This window comes from Mus musculus, chromosome 1, assembly GCF_000001635.26.
Source record: "Mus musculus strain C57BL/6J chromosome 1, GRCm38.p6 C57BL/6J".
NCBI lineage: Eukaryota > Metazoa > Chordata > Mammalia > Rodentia > Muridae > Mus > Mus musculus.
Genome location: NC_000067.6, coordinates 24,747,354 through 24,769,850, shown reverse-complemented (window position 1 = coordinate 24,769,850; position 22,497 = coordinate 24,747,354). Strand labels below are relative to the sequence as shown.

At 41.2% G+C, this 22,497-nt stretch overlaps 1 protein-coding gene across 4 annotated transcripts in view; it reads right to left on the bottom strand.

Annotated features, from left to right (window-relative positions):
* Positions 1-3,549: 3,549 nt before the first annotated feature.
* Positions 3,550-22,497, bottom strand: part of Lmbrd1 (LMBR1 domain containing 1) — an 89,310-nt gene continuing 70,362 nt past the window's right edge. For 2 of the 4 annotated variants that reach the window (XM_017322292.2, XM_030242602.1), the window contains exons 14-16: positions 20,973-21,051; positions 7,568-7,659; positions 4,405-7,228 (exon numbers count right to left, since the gene is read on the bottom strand). In XM_017322292.2, the coding sequence (XP_017177781.1) occupies positions 7,115-7,228; positions 7,568-7,659; positions 20,973-21,051 (285 nt within the window). In that variant the 3' untranslated portion in view covers positions 4,405-7,114. Of the gene's footprint in view, positions 7,229-7,567; positions 7,660-20,972; positions 21,052-22,497 lie in introns of all 4 variants that reach the window. The other 2 variants (NM_026719.2, NM_001310483.1) reach the window with 2 other exon arrangements.

Here is a 22,497-nt window from a genome sequence, read left to right as displayed (position 1 = left end):
ACTGGTTGTCTTAATTAGGGTTTTACTGCTATGAAAAGACATCATAACCAAGGCAACTTTCATAAGGACAATATATAATTAAGGCTGACTTACAGCTTCAGAGGTTCAGCCCATTATTAATAGTGTGGCATGGCAGTGTTCAGGCAGGAATGGCCTCAGAGAGTTCTATATCTTCATCTGAAGCCTGCTAGAAGACTAATTCTGCATTGGGCAGAGCTTCAAAGCCTACTCCCATAGTGACACAGTTCCTTTAATAAGGCCATATCCACTCCAACAAGGCCACACCTCCAAATAGTGCAAATTCCTGGGCCAAGCATATTCAAACCACCACAATGGTCTAATTTGAGGCCCGTGTCATGTGAGGGAGTCCATGCCCAACACTAATTACCTTGATGACCAGGAAACAGAGAGTGGATAGCTCAGAGACCTAGAATAGGGAGAAAAATAAGTAAAATGGTTCCTAATGATATTCTGCTATACTTATATTCAGTGTCTAGCCCAACCATCAGAGAGGCAGATAGAGACTGACAGGCAAACATTAGGTGGAAAGAGAGCCCAAATTGGAGATCCCCATGAGGACTCTCCCTTTGAAGCTTGGGGACCCCAATGAAGAGGAGGAGGAACCAGAAGGGTTAAAGACACTAAGATAAACAGGCCTGCAGAATCAACTAAGCAGGTATCATAGGGGCTCACAGAGACTGAAGCAGCAAGCACAAGCCTGCATGGGTCTGCCCTAGATCTTCTGCAAATACATTGTGTTTAGCTTGGTGTTTTTCTGGGACTCTAACTCTTTCACTTGTTCTTGGGAGTCCTTTTCTCCCACTAGGTTGCCTTGCCCAGCCTTGATATGAAGGTTTGTGCTTAGTCTTACTGTATATTGTTATGCCTTGGCTGGTGGATATTCTTGGAAGGGCTCTATTTTGAAAGGAAATGGAGGAGCAGTGAATCTGGGGGGGGTGGGGGACAGAGGGAGTGGAAACTGGTAGGGATGTATGTATGAGAGAATAATAAAAAGAAATGCTAATGACATGCAATGATTAAGGAAACTCAATGGTAAATTAATGCCACATTGAAAAAGTTAAAATCCCTATTAAGCATAACCTTATAGATTAAATATAAAATTAATATTTGCCTGATGCTAAATCCTCTCTTGTTTTAAAATGTTTGGTGTACAAAACAATAATTATAAATGAATAATTTACCTACACCATGTATAATAATGAATGAAACCAACCTAATGGAGGTGGATTTTGTGAAGCAGTGAAAGACAGAATACAAAATTTATCAGTCACAATGGCTTACCCTCTCTGAATGATCGGGGTTGAGTTCCATCTTTCTGCCCTTTGTACTGTCTTTCTTCTCAGTTTGATTGTCCCTTTTTTCTAATGTGAAGGTAAATGTCAATGAGGTCTAATTAATAGATTTATGTCTTCCTGTATCCCTATTGCATACTCACACATACAATATTCAAGTTGTTTATCAAATGATACTGTCCTGAGTATTTAAATACCTCTGGCAAATATGTCAGTATTTAATTAATGAGGAAATACTTGAAAAATCAGGCAAATGAGCTTATATCAACACAGGTAATAATCAATAAGGCCCAAGGACTTGTAGCATGAAGAGGAGGAGAAGGAGGAAAGAGGAAGAGGAGGAAGAAGAGGAGGGGAAGGAGGAGGAGGGGTAGGAGTTCCTAGTTCCCTTGCATTTGCTGTTTTTGAAATACCTTTAGCTCAAAACGATCCTTATAACAATATATTTTAAATGATATAATTTGTCATACATCAGTATGACTAGTCATATAATTGTATGACTAGTATTAGTATGACCCTTGACTAGAGATAGATTATTTGATGTTTTTTTTCCATTTGCTGACAGTTCTACATGAGCACTCAATGGCTCTTCCAGCCTAACATTCTAAACACTTCTCCAATTTTCAGAACAACAACATGGTAGGTCAGATCTGTCACAGCAATATTGTCCTTCCCGGGTCCATTCTCTCTTCTAGTCTGGTTTCCACAATTGAGATAAACACAATGACCAAAAGCAGCTTGGGAAAATTTATTTTACTTACATTTCTTTGTAACAGTCCATCACTGAAGGATGTCAGGGCAAGCACTGAAGCAGGGACCTGGAGGCAGGAACTGAAGCAGAGCCATGAAGGAATGCTGTTTACTGGCGTTCATGGACTCTGCTTGCTTTTTTTTTTTTTTTTTTTTTTTAAGATTTATTTATTACATGTAAGTACACTGTAGCTGTCTTCAGACACACCAGAAGAGGGCGTCAGATCTTGTTACAGATGATTGTGAACCACCATGTGGTTGCTGGGATTTGAACTCTGGACCTTCGGAAGAGCAGTCGGGTGCTCTTACCCACTGAGCCATCTCACCAGTCCTCTGCTTACTTTCTTAATACAACCCAGGACCATGTGCCCAGGGGTGGCATCACCCATAGTGTGGGGCCAGGCTCTTCCACATTCATCACTCATCAAGAAAATGTCCTACAGACTTACTTACTGGCCAATCTGATGGAGGCAGTTTTCTCAATTGAGAAAACAATGTGCCAAGCTTCTAGCCTTCTGGCTAGACTCCTCCCCACAGTTACCTAGCAACAGCAAGATAACAAGCCCACTATAAGAGGGGCTGCTTGGCCCCTCCTCACTTTCTTAAGCTTTTCCTTTCCTTGCTCTCTTACTCTCTAAGTTTTTATCTCTCTCTCTCTCTCTTTAAGCCTTCATTCATCTTTCTTACTCTCTCTTTCCCTTCCTCCTTCTCTCCTCTTGGCATTGGGTGGTCTCTCTCTCTCTCTCTCTCTCTCTCTCTCTCTCTCTCTCTCTCTCTCCTCTCTTTCCCCCTGCCTTTCTACAATAAAGCTCTAAAGCCATAGACTGTCTGTTCATCAAGACCCGGTCTAAGGACACTTGCCTGCATGGGAACCACCCAGCGTCCCCTTCTCCCTCTGCCCGCTTCCCTTATCTCCAGGGCCTAGTGTCGCCCTGGGACCCCTATTCTGTTCTCAGCTCCTATCCAGTGTGGGATACCAGAGACTGAAAACCTGGTACCAGGGGCTGCCCTTTGTCCACCCCCCACCATGTGGGGTCAGTGGCTTTACACAGCCAGATGCCCTCCCGGGGCTGCATGCAAAGTGTCCAGCAGTCCTCCTGCATCCCCTTGCCCAGAGCACTGGAACTCTGTCCGGATGCGGGCTCTCTTCCTCCCCCTTCCCTCCCTACACCCATGGTCCCGCAGCTAAGGTCTTCTCTCCCCCGCCCCCTGCTTTTTAAACCAACCATCATTTTACCTGCTTATTATCTTAAGTATCAGTTTCGGTTGCTAGCCTGTGGCACTGTTAAGCGATGGTGAAACCTTTAGGAGCTGAGACCTAGTGGAAGGAGTTCATTTCATGTGGTGTGTGCTCTGGAATGGGACACTGGAACCCCACACTCTCACTGCTACTGGAACACAAGGTATTTTACCCACTGTCTGATCCCTACCATGTCATTTGGCCTCACAAAAAGGTTGGGGGCAAGGAAAACATCAACTCAAACACTTGCATTTGGGAACCAAAGTTCCTTTTAATATGATTTTGTTTTGTCATAGTGACAGAAAGATGACAAAGTGGCCAACATCAAGTGTGCTGTGTCTGTAGATTGTTTCTAAATCAGTACATTACTTTAAATATGTAACATTCATAAGACCTTAGTAGTACACCAGAAAACACTATTAGTTTATGCTGCATATGTGGGAGTGCAGGCATAGGCAGGTCAGGGACCAGTCTCAGGAGCTTGTTCTCTCTGGGTCCTCTGAGATCCAGGTCTCTCTGGCCTGTTCTCCTTGGGAGACTGAGATGGGACTCAGATGGGAAGGCCTGTGTGCAAACTACCTACTGATCTTTTTTTTTTTTTTTTTTTTTTTTTTTAGTTTTTTCGGGACAGGGTTTCTCTGTGTAGCCCTGGCTGTCCTGGAACTCACTCTGTAGACCAGGCTGGCCTTGAACTCAGAAATTCACCTGCCTCTGCCTCCCAAGTGCTGGGATTAAAGGCGTGCCACCACGCCCCGAGCCACTGCTGATCTATCTTGTAGGTTCATGAAAACATTGCTACTTTATTTTTTTTTTCTCCTTGGAGCTCCTAACCAGTTTTTTACCTGCACAGTAAGGGTTTTGTTGTTGTTGTTGTTGTTTTGTTTCCTTTTTAAACTTCCTTTGCTGCAGCAGCCCTGAGCTGGCTAGAAGCTGGTTCCAGGCTTCTCATTTCCGATTCATGGCTACATAAATTGATCACTTTGAAGTCGACATGGGACATGAGGGCCCTCAGTCTTTGGAAAGCCAATGCTCTGAATGATCTCTAATTTAGGCATTTCTGTGAAGACTTCAAAGGAGAGAAGCTGTTCATTAGTCGAAGTCGTGACACTTAGAAGTCAGCTTTATGGAAATATAAAGTCCAACACATTTCATTACACCAAAAGGGGGACAAAGTAGCATTTGAATAAAGTAGGCTTCTTAACACTCAGGAAATGAAAGGAGCAAAATATATATTTAAAATTTTCTTGTTTAAACAATAAAGAGTACCATGGTAAGCTAAGAAGTTGGTCTAACAAAAAAAAATCCTATCGTAAGTATATAGAATAATTAGGATATTTCTAAACTTATTAGATAGCAAAAAAAGTCTCAAAAGATATATATGCCTCCTGATACTTTGATAAAAGTATAGTTTATGTAGGCTTAACCAATGTAGACATGTTTATAGCTTCAAATTAGCAAATTCACCTATTAGTACTCTCTACATGTTATTCTACGAGTATTCTCTACGAGTTATTCTGGTTCCCAAGAACAAAGTCAGAAAACCTTTGCAATGTGCAGGTGCACATGGAAGCAGTCAGTCACCATCCGCTGTCCTGTCATGGTCCACACAAACAGCCAAGAGCCAGCATCTTCTCTCCTCCAGCCCTTAGAGGAGCAACATAACCCCAAGCCCAAGGGTTGATAAAGAATTTCCTTAGGGGAAAGGCTGCCTGGGCATTCAAGTATGCAGAAGGAACCATTCAAGTACGGCTATGAGGAATCACTCATGTAAATACAGAGGAAATGGCCAAGAGCCCTGCAAGCAAATAAAACATCAGAACGGCCTTAAATACCATGCAGGGGCTTACGGGTTTCATTTTAAAATAAGTGAAAGCCTTTCACAGCGAAGCAATGAACTAATTCCATTTCTGTTTTAAATGTCAAGAAAAAGCTGAGAGGAGTCAGGACTTGGAAGCACAGGTAGTGAGGAAGTTTAGGAGGCAGCGTGTGTTAGTTAGTTGCCTTGGCTCAATGGCAAACACCATGGACTCAATGGGTTGTCAAGTGAAAATGTATTATCCAACAGCTATGGAAGCCAGATGTTGACAGGCAAAGTGCTGGCAGAGCTGGCTTCTAGAGGTCTCTTTCTTTGGCTTATAGATTGCCTTTTTCTGTGTCCTTCCATGACTTCGTCCCCAAGCTGCCTGCAGAGCCCAGACATCTCTAGGAGGGATCCACTCAACGGCCTAATCTTACCTAGATTACCTTTCTTTGTTTAAATTTATTTATTTTATATATATGAGTGCCCTGACTTTAGAAACACCATAAAATGGCATCATATCCCATCACAAGTGGTTGCTGGCATTTGAATTCAGGACCTCTGAAGAGCAGCCAGTGCTCTTAACTGCTGAGCCATTTCTCCAGCTAGAGTGAGGACTTCAACATGTGACTTTGGAAGGATATATTCTAACAGGGTAAGTGGCACCAAGTAGATAGAAGAGAGGACAGAGTAAAGAAAAGATAGGCAGAAAAAAACCAACACAACTTCATGATGGGCTTCATATATAAGGCGGTCTTGATTTTTGGTGGGCACAATATGGGAGCCTAATACTGACAGGCCAGGCCTTTTGCTATAAACAAACAGCAGAGAGGCTTAGTGTTGCAACTGAAGCAGTAACGGAGCTTACAGACAAGCAAGAGTACAGGGTCGGGATGCAGGGGGAGGCCAAGGGACTGACCCACACCCCCAAAACGTGAACTAGGAGCAGAAGGGATCGGCATCCCGGTGAATCACATAAGAGTGGGAACAGAAGCCAAGTCTCCTAGCAGGTTCTAGAAGCTTCTCAGGTGAGGCAGGGAATCAATCAGAGCAGCAAGTACAGTCAGAACTTGGGCCGAAGATTCAGGGGCAGACGAGTTAACTCTTAGGTCTTCTCCTGAGCCATACAGATCTTTTACTTCAAGCATCCCGGTAAATACTTTTGAATAAGTCCTAGCTGACATTAGCGAATTAAGCCTTTATTTTCACTGCCCAGAACGCAGTCAGAAAACTCTGTTAAGTCACACAACTTTCATTTTCTTTCACAGGTTTCCAAATCCTTTACATGAGAAGCAGCTGAGTATGCTGTCACGTGACCTACCACGCTTAGTAAGCTCAGTCTTCAGCATTCATTCTTGACATTTCCATTTATGACCTTCCAAGTTTCAAAGCCTTCTATAAAACAAATTTTATCTACATATTCTTGTAGAGGTACTCCATGGATTAAGATCTGAACACTGCCACCTGGAACACATCTTAGAGTCTTGTGGTTTTAGGCAGTTTAACACTTTTTCACGAACTCTACTTGAGTTAGACTCATTATGTTATGGGCAGAATTGAAAGCAAGCTGCCCATGAGTTATGCTTACCCACAAGCAATACTGAGACATTGTTTAGCCAATCAGCGGAAGCTACTTAAAAGTTTCACATTATTCCAGAGACCCTAAGGCACAAGACAAAGTGACTTCTTATGTTTCTTAAAAGCAACAAAGGGAATGTATATTGTGTAAGATTTTAATAAATTTAACACTATTTTACAATAAAGAAAATTTCCACAAACATTCCCTCACAAACCTGGAAACTCTGTATTTACACAGTATTATAGCAATTTTAAATGTTAATCTATGATACAATAATGCTACTTCAGGAAACATAAAAAATATAGTACTTTTTAATGGCCATGCTCTCATTTTTGATGAAAGCTAGACAGTTCATTTTAATGTTACTTTAAACTTTTGAAAACGCATAATAGATATTCAGCCAGCTTCATTAAGCCCTTAGGACAGAAGGCCGTTCACGCAGAGTAGGCAGACGGCTCATCATCACTTAAGTCCGAATCTTCATCCACTCCTTCTATGACTGACTTCTTCCCTTTACAGCAGGATACAATTAATCCGATCAAGAACACCTTTAAATTCAAATAAGCAGTGTTACTGAAATGTAAACATTATGCAACACAGTGCCAACTCAGCAGCTGGAGTAAAGAGTGTGTGTGACACAATCGCTAAGACTTGTCACTTGGGGCAGCTAGCGAACTCCCCTAACATCATCTCCCGGAACTCTGATTCCCTTCTGGGCACCATGGGTACCTGCACACATGTGGCATTCACTCACATACATATCAAGGGCACCTCTCAAAACCATTCAGCGACAGTAATAAGATTCAGGCAGAAAACTGACATACATACAAGCATGCACTTAATTGTGTTAAAGGAAGGCCAAGTCATGTTTGGCTTCATAGACTTACCACGAGAAAGGCCCAGTTACCAAAATAGTATGCAGCACTGAAGAACCAGAACTTGTGGAGGAAAATGTATGTTCGGGTAACAGTACACTGATCTAAAGAGAGCAAATAAACAATTATGTTCAAGCTGTTTCTTTCATAAAGCAATGGCTCAGTTGATATGTTATGCAAACGATCAGCTCTGCGCCTTCTCCCATGACTGCTTTCAGTCAGAGCCAGCATTAAGCTATCAACTATTATGACATATTATGAAATAAAATGAGTGTCAATATTAGAATTTTGATACCAAAAGTAAAAGTTTTATTTATTGGCCAGTTCAACTTCTTTGAACTAGAAAAGTAAGTACAATACGGAGTCCCAGACAGATAAACAAGACAGAAAACAAGGCTTTCCTGCCAAGAAAAAAACGGAAAGAGTCATCATGCCTACTAAGTGGAGACGTGGCACTTTGTAAGGAAACTGAATCTCAGGATAGCTCACCCTTGAAAGGATTTGATGAGTTCGACAGCACCTCAGGGCATTCTAATGAAAAGCAGTTATTACTTCTAAAGAAATACCATTATCATTGTTTACAGAGAGAAATGGCCCCTGTTAGAAATGTAAACAGCATTGCCGCTTCAATCAAAAACAATTTATTAATATTTCTCCTTCAAATAAAATGAACTTAAAGAGAAAGAGGATGGTTACTTGAGAGTTACGGTAGCTTTTACTCACACTCACATCATCCAAATGCATTCTAGTCATTATTCCACCAAGTTACCAGACACAGACGCAGATGTCTTAAGTGAGGTCTGAGGAGGTATTTCAGGCTATTCAGAAAGGCTGCCGCTTGCTGCTGCTCACAGGGGTCTAACCCTCTCGCCCATCGGGGGGCCTTTATTCTCCACAACAAAACTGACTTACAACGCAACTTCTTTTCCATCTATTAAGAAGGACAGTATGACTTCTGCATTCTTACATCTGAAATGGGCAAGGGCTAAGCATCCCACATGCAATTAGGAGATATATCCTGCTGCTGATTAAGAAAATATACTTTTAGTTTTTATTCTATTTTATGAACTGTCTTCTCTTTAGTGATGGTAAGTGCCACGATTTTTTTTGTGAAACAAAATAAAGCAGGGAGGTTTTTTGGTCCAGTTTATTATTATACAAAGAACCTAAAATAATACTTTTCTAAATTTTATGGCTGACACACAGTTTTCTGAATAGATAGGTAGAAATTAGGTAATATTTTATGAGAACCCAAGGCCGGTCTAGAGATATGTTAAGTGGATATTTAAATAACCTTAATCTCCTTTACTCTGGCCATTTCCACTTCAACATGTGCTTCTGAACTGCTGAGTAGAGATGCACCTCCGGCGCCAGCCCGCCCCTTCCGCCTCCAGGGTTACTAGGGCGTCCCCAGGCTTCCCTCAGATCGTTCCTACTTTCATGGGAATTGTGTTTATTTGTTTAGTTTTCAGGCAGCGTCTTCCCATGTAGTCCAGGCAGCTCTCACCATCCTCCCACCTCAGATTCCTGAATGCTGAGATTACAGACCTGCACCACACCTGGCTCTAAACAAGTCTTTGCCCTCCTTTGACCATTTTTTTTTTTTTAGGCTGGGAAAAAGTGCACCAGAGGAAACTCATGGACTGGAAGTTATTTCTTACTTTCCTCTGCTCCTACTACATTTTGCTCTCACTTCAATTATAGAATTATTCCACAGAAATGCACAGTAATACGATGAACCAGTTTGCTCCTTACTTACTCTAAAGGCCCCACAGGGCATGCAGGATGATGCAGTAGAATAGAATCTAGGACGAGGCTGGCCTGACTGAGTCTGGATTGCTGAACAGAACCCTCTCTAATTTTCAGACTTGTCAATAGTCTAAGGATGCTAAAACAATAGCCTTGCGTGCATGTTCACAATGAAGGGTAACTAGCATAGCCGGGGCTGTGAGTGAGGCTCAGCACCACAGCCTGAGAGTGACACAGCGACTGTCACTCAGCCCCTTTGCCACGTAAACTATGGAGCCTGTGCATTGTACAGAACAGTTTCACCCTTTCTTCCCAGGCTCACCACATAGAGTAAATGAAATATCAAGAAACCTGGGCTTAGTGACAGCTACTATTTTTCCTTATTTTTTGACTAAGTATAATGAAATTCACGATAAGACAAGTTGCAAGAGCTGCAAAATGAAGCAGACAACAACTCTTAACACTCTGTGGATGCCCCACCATAGTGAGGAAGGATTTCTCTGGCAGGAGAATCATCGCCAGATTGCATATCTTCATTATTTTTCTCTACATAGAGTTGAAACAAAGCAGGTTAAGCAAAATTTAGATGTGACCATTTCGGCAACAAGATACACTGTTAAGAAGTAAGCTCCCCTTTAAAATAGGCAAGAAGAATGCTTATATAGGAAGAGAGCTATAGGTTGCAAGGTAGGAAAAGTTATTTAAAATTTTGATTGGGAGTCTCCCAGGAGATTATTTCTCTCTCTCTCTCTCTCTCTCTCTCTCTCTCTCTCTCTCTCTCTGTGTGTGTGTGTGTGTGTGTGTGTGTGTATGTGTGTGTATGTATGATTTGTTTCCAGAGAGACGTATGGAGGAGCTAATTGGATGTGGGCGTTATCATCCTCTAGACTGCTCCCAGACTGAATAAGGAGGAGACAGCAAGCTGGACACTGCATTTATTTGTTTTCTGGCTCCAGACACAATGGAGCTAGCCACCATACTGCACCATTTTGAAGGAATGTATCTCTTCTTAAACCTAAGCCCAAATAAACCCGTCTCCCCTTCTACTACCTTTGTCACAGTAACAAAAACCACAACTAATATAAAATTATTTAAAGCCAAGAGCAGTATCTTCCCTGGCTAAGTATTACGTGCAAGTATAAAACTGCCTGGGAAATGTCACTCGGAAGTCTCACGGTGAACGGCAGAGTAAACAGAGACGCAGAAGTTCTCTTCATTTCCACACTAGAAGACATGTTGGGAGTTAAGACTTGACTGAATTAGGCTCTCAGGGCCAGGAGAGGGATTAGAGGACAGCAGCTGAGCGGACAGAAGCAAGCACAAATGAAATCCCATCATTCTGTCCCAGAGGCCTAGTAATCCACTCAGTGACATTTGAAACTGTCTTAGACCGGATTACCTGGACCACCACCAAAACTGTATCTTAAATATTTTTCCCAACCACATTGTTTACGTGTTTTCCATGTTTTAAAAGTGTGCCTTTGATGCAAGCTTCCTAAAATTCAGGTGAAAATATTGTTAGTGTTTGGCTTTGTTGTAAAAAACAAAGCTACCCTAAAAACCCATGCACTAGCATACAATAGAATTTGTTATCTTTATGTGCTTGCTACATTGAGTTTATTTACATAGAGTGGCATACACTCAGAGAATAATGCTTGCAAACGAGCTCTGTGCTGCTATTTCACGCCAAGAGATGATTCCGCACTGAACAAAGGGAGAGATCCTTGTTCACCATCTGCCAGTGTCCAGCTGCTCACCTCCATCACCGGCACGTAGCACATGAAGCATAGCTCTAGCTCTTGATGTTATCCAAGAAGATGACAGCAAAACAACTGAACTTTCTTTAACCTTCAAAGCCAAGTTACGATGGAGAGATGGCTCAGTGGCAAAGTGCATGCTGTGCAGGTTTGAGGACCTGAGTCTGGAGCAGGGCACAGGAGCAGGCATCGGGAACTTCAGTACTCTCTGGGTGAGATGGGAGGTGCTGATGAGGATCCTGTAATCCTCATAGCCTGGCTAGCCTGCGGCTGAGGATGAGTGACGCTGCCTCAGATCTCACCCAAGTGGAAAGTGAAGGCCAACCAGAAGTTGTCTTGACATATACACACACATACATACCAGCATGCACCCACACACGCAAATACATGGGCAGGTGAGTGCACACATACATGCACACACACACAGTGAGAGAGACAGACAGACACTGAATTGGTGGATGACCAGTGTGGGGTTGTGTCTTAAAATTAGAAGCAGTCAGGAGTCTGACCATTGTCATGGAAAAAGGCATACAAAGTTCCAACCACTAAAGACTAAATGCTTAGCATGAAAACTTAAAACTTGTTTTTCTCTTGGAGTATACAAGTTAAGTGCTGAGCAAGCGCACCATGAGCCCATGAGTAAAATGGAAAGCCTTTTTAAAGTCTCCAGTTTGCTTCCTTCCGCCACTGCTTCTCACAGGCTATCAGAAACAGATGTAACAAAACCACTATGTCAGAGCAAGATTTATCTTACCTGGTCATTCTAATTTTACACATTTCTTCCTTTTTGTACCACTAAAGGCATTTTTTAATGCACGTTGACTTTCGCTAAAATAGCGCTGATTAATAGCTGTAATAACAACACTTTTTATTTTAAGTTTACTTTTACTAAGCAGCGTCAATGTACTGCACAGCTAAGAGCATTTCCAGGGTTTCTGGGTAAAAGGTGTAATCACAATTGAGTCATCGTGTTAAACTGTTACCAAGAACTAACATAGATATTTAGACTCTGCATTTGTAATTATTTATCAAGACATTTTTTTTATCAAAAATGTAATTATGTATTAAATGGTTAAAACAAAGAAAATACCCCGTGAAGAACAGCCTGAGCATGGGAGAAAGGATCGCGAAGGCAGGAGATGTGTGCATGCAGGAAACTCTGGGATCTTTACCACACACATGAACTACATACATCTGAAACGATCTGAGACACATGTAAAGCCAGACACGTGAGGAGAAGAAAAGAGGAAACTGCAACAGACAGCAAAGCTGAACTAATGAAGTTAAAGCTGAATAAACGCCACACAGCTGAATCAGCATTTCATGAAATCTCATGGAAGGTCTAGATAAAGGGAAATGAGACATGATGTACATTAAAGATGATAGAAGCCTAAAGAAAACAATTTTATTATATTTTAAGAATATATGGGGCTGGTAAGATGGCTCAGTAGGTAAGAGCACCCGATTGCTCTTCCAAAGTTCCTGAGTTCAAATCCCAGCAACCACATGGTGGCTCACAACCATCAGTAACGAGATCTAACTCCCTCTTCTGGAATGTCTGAAGACAGCTACAGTGTACTTACATATAATAAATAAATAAATAAATAAATAAATAAATAAATAAATGAATCTTAATATATGTACATTATATATATGTATAATATATATATATATACATATATATGAATGAGGCTGGTGAGATGGCTCAGCAGTTAAGAGCCCTGAGCACTCTTCCAGAGGTCCTGAGTTCAATTTTCAGAAACCACATGGTGGGCTCAAAACCATTTGTAAATCATATCAAATATGTAAATCATATGCAAATCATATCAAAATCTGATGCCCTCTTCTGGTATAAATAAAATAAATAAATCTTTTAAAAACAAAAAGAATATATGAACCATACTAGGCTAATAAAGAGAATCTGTCAGATATTTTATGCTGGCGAGCAAGTTTTATAGTGACCAGTTTTTAACATTTTATTTATTTTTATGTGTACTGATGTTGTGCCTGCATGTATGTCTGTGTGAGGGCATCAGATCTTGGAGTTACAGACAGTGGTGAGCTGCCATTTGAGTGCTGGGAATTGAACCTGTGTCCTCTGGGAGAGTAGTCAGTGCTCTTAACAGCTAAGCCATCTCTCTAGCCCCTCCAGATGATTACATTTCAGGTTTAAGCTAAGCATGTGGTCACACTTGTAATCCCAGCACGAGGGTGTGGAGGCAGGAAGATGTTACACAGAGTGAAGACAGCCTGTGCTACTTTGAATCATCTCAAAACAAAGGGTGGGGCTGCAGAGATTCTTTAAAACATTTCTGGGGTGCTAAAATATATGCCTTGCTCCTTTAAGAAAGAATGTTTCCATTTCATTTATATCACCAATTGACCACATAAAACTTGGCATATTATATTCACATAAACCCAGGGTCTCATTAGACTGCTCACAGGTAGTAAACAAGCTAATATCTTTCTTTTGCTTTCTTCTTCTTCATCTATAAGGTAATACCATAACATGCATACATATATACATGTCATATTACAAGTACACAAATACTTCTTGTCATGAGGAAAACTTAATGAGTGGTGTGCAGTATCCAACTGTGGTTCTGAGTAGCTAGTAAGTTATACAAATAGTTATAATAATAAGCTTACATTAAGTATAGTACATCACACTATTAATCCTCTATTTATGAAGGAAGCCCCACCAACCACAAAGTTGTTCAGGCTTAAATAACTTAAGTGTGTAGAGACTATTAAATAAATTGTTTACAAATTATCAAAAACAAAGCAAGACTTTCAGGAGATATGTTCTAAAATAAGACCCAGGTAGTGGTTACTCTTGACAATGTCTGTGTACTAGAGGCTAAGGCAAGATGACTGTGAGTTTGAGGCTAGCCTCAGGCCACACAGGGTATTCTAAGGCCAACCCAGGCTATGGAGCAAGACCCTATCTCAAAACAAAACAAAAGTTTAAAGCTACCCTCTCCACCCCTGCCACCAAATCAGTAACAACAAAACTAAATTTATGTGTGTGTTGTCTCTGGTCAGTTTCTCATCTGTCATCTTCTAGGCCCATCAGAGAATCCTATTGTCTCTACATTTAAATTATACCCAGGCTCTGACCACTCTTTGACAATTAGGACCACGAGTGCTTCGCTTCCTTGGATTACTGCAAACAGCCTGTCACCCTGCCTGTGCCCCTGGCTTATCCCGGTCGGTTCAGGGGCCAGTAGACCACGGCATACAGAGCACGTCAGGGTCTCCACCTGTTTCTGTGTTTAGGGAAATACTGACGTCACTATGCCAGGGCCATTCTCGTGATACACAGACCAAGCTGAATGGCCACAAAACCTTAAAGATCCTTATAAACAGTCTGCGGGGTTCTGCTCTATCTGAAACACTGCTGTCAGCGTTATCCCTTAGGAACTGAAATCACATTATACCATTCTTCTGCTCACAATCTCCCACCAAATATTTTTCTCTGAATAGAAAAGCTGAAGACCTTAAAACCTATCTGTTTGCTGTTACTATTCCCAGCATGCTCTACCGAGCTTATTCCTCATCTCAAGGTGTTTCAAGTGTCATCATATTGGTAACAATTCCTTCCAATCACACCTCACAGCCTGCTCCATCCCTCCCCCATAGAGGGCCCACACCGCTCTCTATGGTTCTCACACCCTAACACTTTTAGACTTGGGCCCACCTTTTACTCAAAGGACTCTGGGCAGGGATTCTGTTCACTAAGACACCCCAACATTGACAACACTGACCCATGACATCAACATGGATCTATGAAACGACGCCAAGGAAATAAGCAGAACTGCGTTATCATATGAGATACTCAAAAGTAAAATGTTCAGGCTGTGGGTCTACTCTGCATTACTGAAGGTAAGTTATCCCCCAAACACACTTAAGTGAAACACACATATTATTTAATGTTGCATCCTTCAAGTAAATCAGCACAATTCTGTTGGAGTTAGTTGACTGGTTTTCATCTTACACACTGTACTGGCTAGTTTTGTGTCAACTTGACACAGCTGGAGTTATCACAGAGAAAGGAGCTTCAGTTGAGGAAATGCCTCCATGAGATCCAGCTGTAAGGCATTTTCTCAATTAGTGATCAAGGGGGAAAGGCCCCTTGTGGGTGGGACCATCTCTGGGCTGGTAGTCTTGGTTCTATAAGAGATCAGGCTGAGCAAGCCAGGGGAAGCAAGCCAGTAAAGAACATCCCTCCATGGCCTCTGCATCAGCTCCTGCTTCCTGACCTGCTTGAGTTCCAGACCTGACTTCCTTGGTGATGAACAGTAGTATGGAAGTGTAAGCCGAATAAACCCTTTCCTCCCCAACTTGCTTCTTGGTCATGATGTTTGTGCAGGAATAGAAACCCTGACTAAGACACACACTAAATCTTTAATATTTTACTTAATATTTTTAATATTTAAAAATTCTAATCCCCACCTTTATATGTGTAAATTATTTGACAAAAGGATCATATATTCTTTTAAAAAAATTAGTAATGCCTCAAATCCTTGGGTACAAGGGATTAGGTAACTTCCAATGTCCTAACGAGGGTTATTCAAGGAGCGAGTAGAATATCTTCATCTAAGATGGGCAAGAGGGTAAAGAGGGTCACATTCCAACGTGACCTTCGAATCAGGACAGTAGGAGCCTCCCACCATCTTCAGTCCACATTACATTGATGGGCTACCCTAGCCACAGAGCACACACAGACATTATTGAATCCATCACAAAGCATCACTATGGCATTTCTCCCAGAATTGTCAGTTTTAGGTTCTAGAGAAATCCATGTCAGACACTGTGAAATGGACATTGCTTAAAATAATCATTTATGTAAACATTAAATGCCAAGTACCGACTAGTGTGGTAAAAAGATACAAATGGTAAACACGTTTGATGTCTAAGAAGTTGGTCTTTTTTTAATATGTAATTTTTAAATCACACAAATCCATAGGACAATGAATCTACTTAAGCAGTACTGCCTGGGTGCTGAGATATTCAAAATAGACTCCCTGAAAAGGTAGATAGATACTCAAGAATACCTAAGTATCTAATGCTTTGGGGGAAGATGGTAAAAGGGATTTCCTAACACAATCTTGAGGAAACGTCTCTCATGGTTGTCCACTTTTCGATAAATGCAAAAAACCAATCTTGCCAAAAAAAAAAAAAAAAAAAAGAGTGTTTCCTGCGTGCCAGAGGCTTGACCTAGTTATCCTAAAAATGCTTGCTGGTGCTTCTTTTCCCTTTAATTATAAGTAATAGGATGTGTTTATCTTAAGAGGCACAAAGAAAATATTCAAGTCGACAGATGGAAGTAAAGTATTGACAAGTAAGATATATACCTAAATATATCCACAGTCTTCCCCTCCCATTATAGGAGCATGCTTTCTGTGTGAAGGTGTGTGCAGGCAGAGCAGTGCATTCCCTGTGTGAAGGTGTGTGCAGATATATATATCAATAAGTCTTATATAGTACGAAATTAGATTTTAAAAATACTGTGTTTAAACTCCAAATGACCTTTTGTGGTCCCCAATCTTGGTCTACACTTGGTGTGTTCTTTAGGCAGCAGCTCAAGGGGGACAGACGGGCTCTTCCTGTTGTCCTCAACTGTGTACCCCGAGGCGTGACTGCCTAATATTCCAGCAATTTTGTTGTTGTTCTTTTATTTGTGCTTGGTTTTCCATGACAGGGTCTGATTATGAAGCTCTGGCTGTCCCAGTTCTCACTCTGTAGACCAGGCTGGCCTCTGCCTCCTGAGTGCTGGGATTAAGTGTGTGTGCCAGTACACTGGCTACATTTCAGCACTTTTACGGCAGGCTAATCTCTGTGTAACTATAGTACAGGAGCACATGCTACAATTTAACCCTGATAGGACACGCTTTATCTCGTGTACTTTCCATCCATTCCCTAGCTCAGTAATATCCTTCAGGACTTTCATCTCTACTCCAGGGTCCAATTCAGCACCATGCACCACATCTGAGCATGGCTCCTTTACATTCTTACTTCTGTAACATTTTCTCCCCTTGCCTTTTAAGACACTGCATTCTGAGGCACCGAGGGTGATTACTGATCATGCTCTCCGGCCTGGCATTGGGAGATGTATTAGCCCACTGGCTCATGTTTTCCACTGTTGTCGGGCTGTTGTTTCATAAGGCGCACGAAGCTCATTTGCTCCTCAGTGATGCTGATTTTGATCTCTTGATGCAGTCTTTGTCCGATTCCTCTGAGGTTCAGCTACAATTTTCTTCTTTCTTTCAACTTATTCAATATTACCTTCACTGAATCACCTTCAATCATTCCAGTTATATTTATCTCAAATTAGAGTCACTTATAAATCTGCTAGGAATTTATTTACTCGTTTTTAGCTTGTTGTTATGTGCTGGTATTTTGAGCTTGTTTTATTCTTTCCCTCCTGTTAGACACTCTACTCTGTGGCGATAATCCCAACATTAAGTCTGGGCAAGTCTTTATCCATACTCACTTTCCTGGCAACATCTTATTAAAAGTCTTTCCAATGATTCTACACTGTGTCAAATTGACAGTTAAAACTAACTAGCATACATACAGAATTAAGAACATATTCACTTTTACAAAAAGACTCAATAAAAATTGGTTAAATGGTAAGCTAAGTGTCTCTTAGTCTCAGTCTGTATTAAGAATTAGATTTACATACGATTAGTAAGGCTACTTCAAAGCTGCATTAAGATAGGGAACTTCCTTAATTTTACAATTCCTCTCCTTGATTCTCTAGTACTGCAGTTTATTCTATTCTATTAAAACAGCATCTTCAAAGGCTTAAGGCCTTCTAATTATCAAGTACTTCTGTATCTACACTACTGACCAGTGCGTGAGGCATTTTCTAGGCTAATATGCTAATCTTCTGTTCTCTCTCTCACTTTCCACGCTGTGTCTTCTCTAATGCCCTAGGTTTATCCTGTGTGTTCTGGTCAGTCCCTTTATGTTGTCTGCGACTTCCATTACTGCTCTGCTTGGAATGAGCATTCCACTGTATTTAGAAAGCATTCCACTGTTTTTAAATTTTAAAGGACAGATGAGGTAATGCTGTTAGACTTCTCTCTTAAAGGAAAACACAAAAACACAATGTAGAGGAAACAACCTAGAAGACTTGGAGTCTGGCCCCTCGGCTTAAAGCTGAAGGCTCACCCTATCTACATAGCTCAGGTGGCATTTCTAGATGACTTCTTTGTAATATTATGGTTTATATTTAGAGCTATTTCCATGCCCCGCCCCCCATGTGTGAGTGGGGTAAGCTCTTTAACCCTAACCTGTAGAGGAGCTTAGGTAAATGGCCTTGGGGCCAGAGTGGATCACTTGTACCTGCTGGAAGAGAAAAGGACTTGGCAAACATTTTATCTGTGCAGCCTGGTTTTCTGAGTCATCCTGGATGATGGGCTCATTGAGTGCAAAGCACAGTGGTCAACTCTTTCTGCAGTAAGATCATGATGCACAGCTACTCTCCTAATGTCCTTCAACATCAGGATTAGTCATGGAACATGCGCCTCACCTCTTCCTGTCTCCAACACATGGGCTCATGTCTTCTTCAGCTTTTTGCAGTTGGGATGGCATATCAACTTACAGGTTAGTATTTGAGTGTATAACCCTACAGATGATTTGATTCCTTCTGAGACTTTACTCTGTTGTGAGCAAATACATTTCAATAGAATGAGTGCGCAAGAATCAAATTTGCTCTACAGAGAGGGTTACATTTACAGCTACTCTAATGTCCAAAAAATGTACTTCAAGAACGCTGAAAATGACGGAATGTGACAACAGAATAAGACTCTGCGGTTGAGGAATTTCTAATACTAAGATTTAGGAACATAATATTCTCCAAGTCTAAACTTGCACCTTGCTTTCCATCTTAAATTCAGCCCTCAAGGTCACATGCTCCCCAAACAATCTCACTACTATTGGAGGCAATCATACCAGTTCTGTTGACTTAAGAAAAGACAGAAGCTGGAAAGAATCCAGATGTCCCTCAACAGAGGAATGGATACAGAAAATGTACATTTACACAATGGAGTACTACTCAGCTATTAAAAACAATGAATTTATGAAATTCTTGGGCAAATGGATGGATCTGGAGGATATCATCCTGAGTGAGGTGACCCAATCACAAAAGAACACACATGATATGCACTCACTGATAAATGGATATTAGCCCAGAAACTTAGAATATCCAAGATACAATTTGCAAAACACATGAAACTCAAGAAGAAGGAAGACCAAAGGTGTGGATACTTCGCTCCTTCTTAGAATGGGGAACAAAATACCCATGGAAGGAGTAATAGCCATTACAGAGACAAAGTTTGGAGCTGAGAAGGAAGGGCCATCCAGAGACTGCCCCACCCAGGGATCCATCCCATATACAACCACCAAACCCAGACACTATTGCATATACCAGAAAGACTTTGCTGACAGGACCCTGATATAGCTGTCTCTTGTGAGGCTATGCCAGTGCCTGGCAAATACAGAAGTGGATGCTCACAGTCATCTATTGGATGGAACACAGGGCCCCTAATGAAGGAGTTAGAGAAAGTACCCAAGGAGCTAAGGGGGTCTGCAACCCTATAGGAGGAACAACAATATGAACTAACCAGTTACCCCACCCCCCACCCCAGAGCTGTGTCTCTAGTTGCATATGTAGCAGAGGATAACCTAGTCAGCCATCAATAGGAGGATAGGCCCTTGGTCTTGTGAAGATCATATACCCCAGTACCGGGGAATGCCAGGATGAGGAAGTGGGAGTGGGTGGGTTGGGGAGCAGGGTGGAGGGAGGGTATAGGGGGCTTTGGGGATAGCATTTAAAATGTAAATGAAGAAAATATCTAATAAAAAAAAGAACAGATGGATAATTTCATCTCATTCCCTATATATCTATTTATATCTATCATTAGCTTATTTTCAGATGAACTCTTTGGGTCCCTTCTATGAACTATCAGAAAGCACTACCACTTCCTTCCATTGTTAGCTTCATGGTCCATCAAATTCTGGAGGATGGTTTGGACTTACACTCTATGGAGAACTGACATAATCAGGTATTAATGGTTCTTCTCACCAACCCTCAGGCCTCAGTACTTCCATGCTGATCTGAAACCCCTTCTGTGTATAACTACAGAATTCAACTTTTAGAAGAAGAAGCCACAAGATGACTTCTATGTCCTTACTTCAAGCTTTGCATGGATCAGTTGCCACTTTCAGACTTTTTAATGATGTCATTCTACTGGTTCTTGTCTAAGGGTCATGACCCTTTGAGGTGGAACATCTCTTTCGCAGGTTTCACATATCAGATATTTACATTATGATTCACAATAGTAGCAACATTACAGTTATGAAGTAGCAATGAGGATAGTTTTATGGTTTGGGGTCACCACTACATGAGGAACTATATTAAAGGGTCACAGTGTTAGGAAGGTTGAGAGCCAATGATCTCATTCCTAATTCTGCAATTTCCTTTCATTATCATTATAACCCTCATGCCCATAAGCCAAAAAAAAAAAAAGAAATGTCAGAACAGTCATAATGTAAACGTCTGTTTTCCAATGATCTTAGGCAATCCTTGAAAGGGTCATTTGACTCCAAAGGGGTCATGACCCACAGGTTGGTTGAAAACCACTATGTTAAAGTAATGATGTTTAAAACTCTCGAGCATACAACTGTGTGCTTTTTTTCTTTAGCAAGGGGCAGCTTGAGCTTGATGCACAAACTAAATACATTCTTGAAACACTGCTTCAGTATGTCTGATCCGAAAGTTCCCTTTGACCATCATTCCATCACGCTCCACTCGGGAGAGCTAACCACACCTCCCCATGGCCAACCTCAGCAAGTCCGTACAGATTATGAATTCTAAAACAGTGTGGCAACAGCTGCTTTACCTTTAGGGGCATCTGCGTCACATCTTTTTGGCACAGCGAGGGTTGAATTGCCTTTATGGGCATCAGAAGTTATATTGCTCTGAAAGACGAGAATGTGATTAAAATATAAATACTGCAGTCATGAATATATTTAAATTAAAGTAGTCACATTGCCAATTTAATGTTCTACTTTCTACTAATGATGTAGGTTAGTCATTAATATTAGATTAATATTAATTTAGAATAAGATTCTAAAAGCTAATTTAATACATAAGGCAAGGAGTTATGGTACATTTAATATTAAGGTGCTTTTGCAATAATGATTTAGGTCATTTACTAAACAACAGAGCTTCTTTTCAGAAGGAGGTGACATCAAAAAAGGAACAGGCAAGGCCTTAGAGCTTGGGTTCTATTTGAAATTCTAGTAGTTTGGAGTCTGAAGCAAGACTTTGAGAAAAAAGCCCTATTCAAAAAGCACTCTTTGCCACTCCACAAAAGAAACAGAGATGTGGATGGGACTGGGCAGGGGCAATAAAGGAAGGTGGGTGGGTGGGGAGAAACGTGGGAAGGTAGAAAGAGGAAAGATATTTTTCTCAATACAATAGAATAGTCTTCATCCCCAGAAGAATACATCCAGGGTGTCAGCTGGGAAAGCAGATCTGTGGTGAGGCAGGAGAGCAACAGGTCATGTAGCCTGGTGTCCCAGACTCCTGTACCACTCCTCTGACTTAAGTGACAAGCACTTTGCAATACAAGTGATGTTACTGAGCAAATTCTGTTTTGTTTTGTTTTGTTTTTTCATGTAAAAATAAACAAAGATTGGAGGGCGTACAGGAGAAGAGAGATCTGGGAAGGCAGATGAATCACTGAATAATGGAGGCTCCACTTAAGCAGCTGGTGAAATGGGTGGATATGAGGATGTATAGGATGCATTTTATGAAATGTAGGTGAAAGAAATGTAGTGTTTTGAATGAGAAAGTCCCCTGCACTGTCCCACATCTTGAGTCTTTAAATATTTGGCCCTCAGTTGATGGTGTGGTTTGGGGAGGTTAGAAGGTGTGGCCTTGCTTGAGGAAGAGCATCAGCAGTAGATGCGCTTTCAGAGTAAGAAGGCTCCCCACTCCCTCGCTGCTTTGTGGCTGGAGTTAAGGTGTGAGCTCTCTGTACCTCCTTGCTTCCTCTTCGATCAGATCCACCGGCTGTCTGTCTGTCTATCACTAAATAACAGCTATCCATGCTTGCCTGCCTGCTACGTGCTCCTTGACATTGTGTACAAACCATTCCTGCCCCAACCCGGAACCACAGCCAAAATAAACCCTTCCCTTTCATATACTGCCTGTCTTGGTGTCTAAGACAACAGCAGATAAGCAATGAATATGTTAGACAAACACTGAATCCAGTTTGGCCAAAGTAAATCCAAACTTGCTACTCAATTAAACCTAAATAGCATAGTTGTTTATTATTAGTCAACGATATCAAGAAAACAGAAAAATATAGCAGGGAATCTATTCTGCTTAAGAGAATCCCAATTATTCCCAGAAAAAAA